The 10,000-nt window shown below is 44.3% G+C and overlaps 1 protein-coding gene across 10 annotated transcripts in view; it reads right to left on the bottom strand.

Moving 5' to 3' along the window:
• sbm (L-type amino acid transporter sobremesa) overlaps positions 1–10,000 on the bottom strand; it is a 277,773-nt gene that overhangs the window by 6,989 nt on the left and 260,784 nt on the right. For 6 of the 10 annotated variants that reach the window (XM_076176207.1, XM_076176208.1, XM_076176209.1 and 3 more), the window contains one exon: positions 1,249–1,355. The exons of 1 other annotated variant lie outside the window; for it this stretch is intronic. In XM_076176207.1, coding sequence (XP_076032322.1) covers positions 1,249–1,355 — 107 coding nt within the window. Of the gene's footprint in view, positions 15–1,248; positions 1,356–10,000 lie in introns of all 10 variants that reach the window. 3 more of the 10 variants (XM_076176206.1, XM_076176215.1, XM_076176213.1) reach the window with 1 other exon arrangement.

Genomic DNA, 10,000 nt, shown 5'->3' with positions numbered 1-10,000 from the left:
CGGTTGCCGAACGTCTGAAGACCGGAAGAGATGAAAGAGGAGAAAGGACAAACATAAGAACGACGCTAAGATCCACCAAGAATCCTCGTAGGAGAACGAAGCACGCGGACGAAGGATGGGAAAGGGGGCGGAAATTCCCCAAAGGTGACTAGGAGGAAGAGGTCAATTGAGGGAAGGGAAGGGTAGTCATCTGAGGTCGTGGAGACTGGAGATAGGTCACGCGAGGTCATTTTCAAAGGAGTAAGTCAACAGGAGTGGTTGACAGCGTCACGGGTGGTAAGTGGGAGAGGAACTTTCTTTCATTTGGACCTGGAAAAGACAACGTACCTTAATAAGGCCTCGGAGGTCGGCAGGGGCTAAGGAGCCCCCGTCTTCGACTACGGTCCTTAGTCCCTTCTTGAGATTAGCTTTCCTCCAAGAGGAGGGTACACTCGAACATACATTTGCTAATATAATCACACGCATGCATACGTTTACGTAAGTGTGACGTACTTTGTTATACATTGAAACACGCGCGCGCGCACACACACACACACACACACACACACACACACACACACACACACACACACAGGTAAACACACATGCACACACGCAGGCACACACACGTACACACACACGTGCGCGCACACACACATTCATACACACACACACACACACATACACACACACACACACACACACACACCACTCGTATGAAAACATAATGTCCTTCTACTACTAGTGAACACATCAAGTCGCCCCGTGTTCTCATCTGTTTGAGAAACAAGAACGAAGGGAAAAAAGTGATTCCACAGTGACGGAAATCAGTCTTTTGGTCAGATTTGAAGAATGAATTCTCAGACACCTGAAAGAAGAATCTAAGCGAAGTGTCCTCTCACTTGGCCAAAGGAGCCATCCACCACCGTTTCCAGTCAAGCAGCAGCAGCAGCAGCAGCAGCAACACTAAAGATAGAACGATGGATCCCGAAGAACCTCTACGAAGCCCTTATAATGCTCCTTGAGGAAGTTGAGTCCCCAAGGATTAGCACCTGTTAACACAGCCACAGACATCATAGACATGGTTGAAGGTAACCTTGGACGATAGAGGCCAAATCTCTGGGAATCCCTCCCCTAGACTTCAACCCGAAGTCATTTCTTCGGCTCAATGCCATCGCCAAGTGTTAGACAAACACATGTCTAAATTATGCCTTCATGTGTCGGAACCTTTACATAAGACCCAAAGATGACCTGTGAAGATACACTTACCTGCCAGAGGTGAAGGCGGAGCCGTTAGCCGCCCCGAACGTTGAAAACGCCACCGCAATGACCATGATAACTTCTCCCGCGCGACCAACAATCTCCCCACCAAACTTCTACAGGAGAATCAGACAAACTCATTCAAACCAGGGTTCTTCTTCTTCTCGTGAGCCGCTGAGACCAGCGGGCGCTTAGAGGGAAGTGACAGAGGGATGGGGAGAGGGAGGGAGAGGAGAGCAGTGGAGGAGAGGAGAGATATCTGTCTATGGGACTCTGCTATCGACAGGGATTATGGGGTTGTGGACAACCAAGAGGATGGAAAGGTGCGGGGTTAACAAGAGGCGTGCATGCGTGGTCAGCAATGCTCGATTCTCCTCAGCTTACAATAAACATAGATTTAATGTTTCAATAACACCAGTGCATATTTATGAAAAATATGATTCACACATGTACACACGCACGCATGCATGCACACGCGAACGCAAACCCAAACAGACACACACACAATTATATACATACATAAGGAAACTTGTATAACAGTCACCCACAAGTATGCTAGTTCACCTTAATTCCATTCAGGAGCAGAGACGCATTAACCTCAAGAGAAACTGATTGTGCACTATGTGAAGTTTAAAATCTTAGCTCCTCAGATACGGTGTTGCATCTTACGATTTCTCACTTCTAATGTTTCATTATTTTCAGTGACAACCAAATTAGTTCTGAGGAGGGAACGCTATCGTAGCAAAAGGGCCAAGATTCAAACGCTTTTTTTAGGAAAGACAGTGTGGTTTTTTTCTTTCTGGAATTGAATTAGTGTTGTCAATAATCCATGATGACTTTTGTGTGGGCTATTGACTACATTTTTTATGAAGTCGACATTTTAGGGGACATCCCTATTGACCAAGTTAATTAGCATTCTAAATAATAACGATGATAATTCATAATTTGTTTCTACTATTCCTCCGTTCTGATACTAGTCCTCTGTTCTCCTTTACCACCTCTGTGACTCATTCTCTTCAGTACAATATTATTCCCAAGAGTTGGTTACGGCAACAGCCCTGAGGGAGGTCCACTTAGTATTAAACTGTAACAACGTCGGGTGGTACTGGCACAAAGGATGACAGAACTGGGTAGTTTTTGTTCATTTCGAACGTAGTAGGTGGAGTTTTAGTCTTTAATTAATTGATTCCAATTAATATAGTCACAACCTAAAGTCTTATTAATTTTCGACTTGGGAAATAAGCTGAGAACCACAATGAAAATAAGCTTACATGTTTTTTTGTGTTAGCCTCGGGAATTGTAATTGTTATTTCGAACTGTGTGTTCTTGTCATTATCTGCATTTCATGTATATTGATTCAATGCCAAAATGAAATTACAAGTACATTAACAAAGCAATTATCCAATTTTTGTAGAGCAATAATCATCGCCTCTATCCATGGGTGGGGACAACAATCATACGGAAGAACTCGAGTCGTAGAGATTGTATAGGAGATATTGGAAGGTAGCAGACGGAAGGATAATGAAAATTAAGTGATAAACAATCTTTTTTGAGTAGAGATAAGTCTCCAGTCGTACAAAAACTCTGAATGGCTTTGTCCTTAAGAATGTTACGAAATCCCCTAAAATATTGACTGAATAAAACATGCAGTTAACCTCTTCAATAAGTCAAATATTCGCGCGCACGTTAGTTATTAGATGATGCATCACAATACGCGCATTATAAAATATAAAGTTACAGCTGTTGTATTCGTTCTCTTTCACTCAGAATGTTTATAACCACAGAAAACGTGGTCAAGTCTGTTCAAAGAATACGATGGTTACTCAGCTATAACTACAAAATACATATAATCACGCAGCCGACGCTGGTAGCCTTATATACTCACTCGCTCCTCATGACGGTTACGTAGGCATCAACGCGTTCAAGGGATCAGTATCACATACAAGAGAAGAAGAGGGAAGAGACAGACTACTCTTATTTTCCTAAAGTTTAGAAACTTAAGAGTGCATCGCCAATAGCTTGTCCATTCCCCATTCTTACATTCTACTTCCGAAAGGCTGTAAAACTGGTTTGTCACTCTAGTTTATGATATAGAACGTTTCTCAACCCTTCACATTAAAAGTCGTGATTATCTCGATGAATCCAGTCTTTCAGCGAATATGACCTTGATTTGGAGGGTGACAGATGAAATTGATAATCAAAAGAAAGAAGGGCTTCCGACGGAAAGGGACCAGCTGTAAAGTATGGGTACAATTATGAAAGAGTTACATGACCGTATATTACCAGGAGATCTAGTGGAATTCTCCCGGGAGTATTTAGAAGAGAGACCGGTCGACCAACCGACCAATATGCCAGATCGGTTGATCCGAATAGCTCGTACTGTGTCCATGCATCCAATGAGCTGCTTAATGGTCTTAGTCTGGGTCGTTTTATTTGATCTCTTTATCTATTTATCTTTATTGTCTAATTACCACTACCATTATCATTGTTATACTACCATCATTATCATAATTTATTGTTATATCTAAGTGACAGGTCTTAAAATTGGCGTGTGATCTAAACCAATAATGTCCCCCACGGGAAACAAAACCGTAACCAATTGTTGTTATATTGTGCTCCTGGTCTTCGTTAAAACATGCAATTCAGAGTGCATCTAGAATCTGTAATCGTGATGTGATATCACCGATACTGGGTTTTCACATAGTTATCACTATTGCTGTTATTGTTGTTCGTATTAATGTTGTTGTTCTTGCTACTGTTCTCCTTACTACTGTTGTTGTTCTTACTACTGTTTGTAATCTTGCAATTGTTTGTATTCTTGAGCCTTTAACTGTAGGGGTTTGTATGTGAGTGCGCAGCTGTGTGTAAGCATGTGTGTGTGTATGTCCTTTGCGTAGGTGCGTGCATGCATAGGTGTGTGCGTGCGTGTACATAAAATGTAAATAAGTGGAGGGCATTCCAACCTGGATCCGGCCAAGCATCCTCCATTGATGGTGCCTGCGGTGGAGATGGTGACGCCGAGTAGGATGATAGCCTCACCCAGTGGGCCGTTAAAACAGCGTCGTGCGAACAACTGTAGGAAAGAGTGCGGCAGCGGCAGATGCCCGTGTCATTTTGGCTTTGTTATGCTCACGCGCCATGCGGAAATCCCTCTCCCTCACTATGCGGGAAAGCCCCCTCACTATGCGGGAACGCACCATCACTATGCGGAAATCCCTCTCCCTCACTATGCGGGAAAGCCCCCTCACTATGCGGGAACGCACCATCACTATGCGGAAATCCCTCTCCCTCACTATGCGGGAAAGCCCCCTCACTATGCGGGAACGCACCATCACTATGCGGGAAAGCCACCTCACTATGCGGGAAAGCCCCCTCACTATGCGGGAACGCACCTTCACTATGCGGGAACGCACCATCACTATGCGGGAACGTACCATCACTATGCGGGAACCCACCATCACTATGCGGGAACGCACCATCACTATGCGGAACCCACCATCACTATGCGGGAACGCACCATCACTATGCGGGAACCCACCATCACTATGCGGAAACGCAACATCACTATGCGGGAACGCACCTTCACTATGCGGAAACGCAACCGCAATATGCGGAAATACACCCTCACTATGTGGGAACACATCCCTCGACTACGTAGGAACGCTTTCTTACTATGACCATGTGGGTAGGCTTTCTCACTACATAGAACCTCCCCCCCCCATCTCCCACCTTCACTACACGAGAATGCTCTTCCATCGTGGAGAACCTCAAACTATGTGAGAACACCCCTACAGAACACCCTTAATATAACGGAAACGTTCTCATATCATAACAGAGGAAACATTACTGTGGTGGTGTGGGATCCAGCCAACACACAAAAGTCAAGGTCATGCTCTTCTATGGTGCGAGCATATCCAAGCGTGATTAAATGCATGTATTGGACTCAAACTTGATTGGCCCCTGAATGACGTGGAACTCACGTGACGTGTATTATAGGCACGTGGGAGCTGACACGTTATAATCTAGACCAGCGTTTCTCAACCTTAAGGTTCCCCGAAACCCTAAGGTTCTGCAAAAGGTTCCTTAGGGTTCCGCGAGAACTAGTGAGATAAGCTAATGCACTTTTGATCTTTTATTTAATTTCATATACGTAATATGATTAAACACGCACGACATATTCTTGGTTATCGTAATAATGTAATATAGACATCATCCTATCTAACCTATTATTACGATGAACATAAAATATGAAAGATTTGGGGTTCCTTGAGACATGCAATTTATTTTAAAGTCTACGCAAGGGTAAAAGGCTTGAGAAACGCTGATCTAGACACTACGTTAGAAGTGTGATACCAACAATCTAATCCATCGCCAAATCTTCAAACTACTTTTGTTTGAATATACGAAGACAAGGGTGGGTAACCCTTGGCACGTCTGCAAAACCTGGTTGCACACTTATAACGACTTTATTCCCGGCACGCGAACCCCAGAGCTCACCTTAAAACAAAAATGACTAATACATCTCCAATTTCTTTTATATGACCATTGGCAACCGCATGGTGCCCTGGGCGGCGGATTGGGGCCCTAAGGGCTGAGGTGAGGGGTCCCATGTAGCCCTATAATTTTATTTCGTTGGCACCGGAACTTTTTGTATCAAATATTTGGCTGATTTTGGTACCCACACTTAAAAAAATTGCTGCTCACCCCTGTACTAAGGAATGATGATAGGGAGTGGGATCAACTCCAGACTTTTGTTGTAATTTGACATAATTTTTTACATGTAACTGGTAGCCCCCTTCCCCACCCCCACTTCCTTCTATGACGCGATATGACGTCATGTAACTCGCTCCGCGAGCGTCTGATAACGTGACGATGCTGGCATAAACATCACGCGAAATTGCGTGAATGTATTACGTCACGTTTTGACCTACAGAGAAGAGGAGTGGAGAGTAGAGGGGGAAGGTTAAAGTTCCTTATCATTTGAGAGGGAGGGGGGTCCGGCTCCTCCTCCTCCTCCTCTTCCTCCTCCTCCTCTCCTCTTCCTCCTTTTCCTACTCCTCCCTCTCCATCTCTTCTTCCTAAACCTCCTCCTCCTCCTCTCCTCCTCTATCCTCCTCCTCTTCCTTCTCCTCTTCATCTTTCTCTTCCTCCTACCTCTTCTCCTCCTACTCCTCCTCCTCTTCATTCGGCGACTTTAGTGCAATCGCCAGAGAGATTTCTTTTTTTTTACTCGACTGTGCTACAGGGACATTACGCACTTAGGTAACGTGTGCAAGAGGATGCAAATTACAGATCATAAGATCCACATGACTTTAGTATCAAATAAAAACCACGGAGTAATCAAACGCGGTAGTCACCAGCGACATGCCTGCAATGATACATGGCATTCACGTGATGTACTTTCGCATCGCGTTAACGCGTGGGTGACAATGATACGTACAAGTACTAGGCTACACAGACGACGGTGTTCTGTGACAAGAGCCTCAGAGGAATACATACCAGACGCAGCTGTCTGTTCAGTACATACATGCTGAGGAGCACTGGAACCCGAGGTATGGACTCATCCGACTAGAGAAGGAGGGGAAAAGGAAAAGGGTGGAAGAGGAGAAAGAGAAGGATGAGGAGGAGAAGAGAAGGAGGAGAAGAGAAGGAGGAGAGGAGGAGGAGGAGGAGAGGGGAAGAGGTGGAGGTGAAGGTGGGGTTAGGGAAGAGGAAGAAGAGGAGAGAGAGGAGGAGGAGAGTAGGGGAGGAGGGAAGGGGAGGGGAGGGGAGGGGAGGAGATGGAGGTGAAGGTGGGGTTAGGGAAGAAGAGGAAGAGGAGAGAGAGGAGGAGGAGAGTAGGGGAGGAGGGGAGGAGGAGGAGAGGAGGAGAGGAGGGAAGGAGAAGAGGAGGAGGAGGAGGAGGAGGAGGGGAGGGGAGGAGGTGGAGGTGAAGGTGGAGTTAGGGAAGAGGAGGAAGATGAGAGAGAGGAGGAGGAATGTATTCGAGGAAGAACGGTGGGCCAGGAGGGGGAACAGGAAAAGACCCAAATTCAGGAGAAAAGGCACGTACCCAGTAGGGAGGGTATTGGGAGGTGAAGTGTCATGAGGGAAGAGAGAGAAATCAGGAGATGGAGGAGGGGGTGGAGGGGAGAAGGAAGAGGAGGGGAGAAGGAGGAGGAGGGAAGAAGGAGGAGGAGGAGGGAAGAAGGAGGAGGAGGAGGGGGGAAGGAGGGGTGCAAGTAGCTGGGATGCCAGAAAGTTGTTGCTGGGATAGGGGAGAACTTCGTCTGCACAGTGAATGTTGGGTTGGCTCACACTTAGCCTGGGGCTAATGTTCATATAACAGGTTCTCTAAAAACATATACTAATTTGGAGGTTTCACATGCGTGCAAGCATTCAAACACACACACGAATACAAACACACACGAACACACACACACACACACACACAAACACACACACACACACACACACACACACACACACACCTTCAAATGCATGCACATCCATCTTAAACTTAACTTAAAATTACCAATGGAGGAAAAAACATGATTAGATCAAATCAATTACGTAACTCTAGTGACATAATCCACCGCTACTCTGTTTAGATCCACTCTTAGGAAGTGTCCGCTGTAAGTTGATATCTCAAATGACTTTCGAGAAGACATCGGTCGTTGACGTCACGAGGTAGTTGAACTGTCGCCACCTAATTCTTTGGTCACACGTGCGAGAGTATAGCGCCCGAATTATTGCTCTTACTGTGGAAAGATGTGGGTTTACTTTTTCCCCACCTTGAGGCAGCCATATGCAAAACCTAGGGCTGTCTCTAGTTTTCCCGACGTCTACACGGCGCAAAAAACTGACAAGATCACTCAACTGTTAAGAGAAAGTATGGCGCATTAAAAATAACAATAATAATGATGATAATTGTTGTTATTATCATTAGGGCAAGTTAAGGGAAGAAGTTGGACATATGCTAAAGGAAGTGAAGACAGTAAAGTAAAGGGAAGATGTGGAGTATTTTATGAATTTGTTGAATCTATAGGATGATATGGAGGCTATAAATGTTGCAGTGGGTGGTGCCCAGAAAATGACCATGATGGGAGAAGAGAACAATAGGGCTATATGAAAAAAGTAGGTCCAACGAACACTGAAAGAGAGGAAAACTGGGAAGGCACCTGGATTGGATGGTTGTCACGTAAATTGTCTGACAAAGGGAGTATTAGTTATAATGGAATGACTAGTGAGATTGTTTAATGTGTACTCAAGGGAGGAAAGGTTCCCACGTCTAGTTCTACTAGTTCCACATATATGAATGTATTAGTTTAGTAGTTGGGTGTTGACTGGGAGGAATGGTAGAACACAGAGAGTAATTAGGAAAGAGTATTATGGGCTTAGGAAAGGAGGAGGGTGTATAGACCAAAATTTTGCTTTAAGACCTGTGAAAGTTTTCCGTATCGGGTGAGGATGTCTTTTGGGCTTTCATGGATTTAGAGAAATCGTATGACAGGATTGATTGAGAGGCGTTATGGAGTGAGCTCAGAATGTTTGGATAAGGAGAAGTCTGTTAAGGGTGATCAACATTTTTACAGGAGTAGTAGAGTTTATGTGAGAGTCGGAAATGGAGAGAGGAAGTGATTTTAGGTGAGGGTGAGGCTGTTTCAGGGTTGTGTGATGTCACCATAGCTATTCAACTCGTATATTGGCAGAGTGGTAAGGAAGGTGTACGTACTGTAAGTAATATCATCATTATTTTCATCATCAATATTATCATAACTTACTTAATTATTCATTTATCTCTTTACCTATTCATCCATTCATCTATTAATTTTTCATTAGTTTTATTTATTTATTTATTCATTTATGAAGTTTGTTGTCTGGTGACGAGACCGAGGCACCACATGTGGCTGGTTCTGTAGGTGTGCCTTGCGCCTGCATCGACGACATTAGCAAACTTCTCGCAGGTGTGACCTCAATTTTAAATCCAATTTATGTCCCCCTTCTCCTACAATACCTGCAACCTAGAGACACTCTTTACAGATTTTCTTTCGGCTTATGTCACACGATTCTAATCACATCTAAGGGAAGACTAAGGGTAATATTTACTTATTAATTTATTTACTTACTTATTAATCAATTTATCTTATTTTGAAGAGCGTAATAAAGACCAAAACAAAGAACAAAAGTAAAACGACCATACATGTAATCTCAACCGTCCGACCGACCGGCCAAATGAAGTGATTTATATTTGTTCTGAGTATCATTGTAAGAGACAATATTATTTGGGGGCTCGCTGGCTAATCGGGTTAAAGCGTCGCCACTTGCGGCGAAGGTGGAGGTGATGGCATTTCGAACTCTGCCGCCAGCGAGTTGGACCAAGGGAATGGTTTATTAAGTTCTCTGTAAGGGGCACCATCCTAGTCTCCTCATAGGGGGAGTTTCGTGACGTTAAACCGAACTGATCAATCATCAGCGTATGAATGAATAATGAGGCTGTCTGGTTCATAAGAAAAAAAAAAAAAAAAAAAAAAAAAAAAAAAAAAAAAAAGTCTAGACTCTAGTGTCGTAAGTTCGAAAAGCTTAGGTTAATCACCCTCTCCCCATCACTTCCTATCCTCCTACTTACCTTCCTATCTATTTTCTCTTCTCCCTTCTTCCTCCCTACCTTCCACCCTCCTTCCCTTCCCTTACTTCCATTTCCTCCTTCCCTTCTTCTATCCCTACCTCCCTTTCTCCCTCTATCCTCTTCCTCTATCCCTCCCTCCCTTTCTTCCTCTAC

The sequence above is a fragment of the Oratosquilla oratoria genome, chromosome 38 (assembly GCF_046742065.1).
Source record: "Oratosquilla oratoria isolate Oo_2021 chromosome 38, ASM4674206v1, whole genome shotgun sequence".
In the NCBI taxonomy this organism is placed as follows: domain Eukaryota; kingdom Metazoa; phylum Arthropoda; class Malacostraca; order Stomatopoda; family Squillidae; genus Oratosquilla; species Oratosquilla oratoria.
The sequence above is the reverse complement of the archived record's forward strand: the minus strand, read 5'-3'. Positions and strand labels throughout refer to the sequence as shown.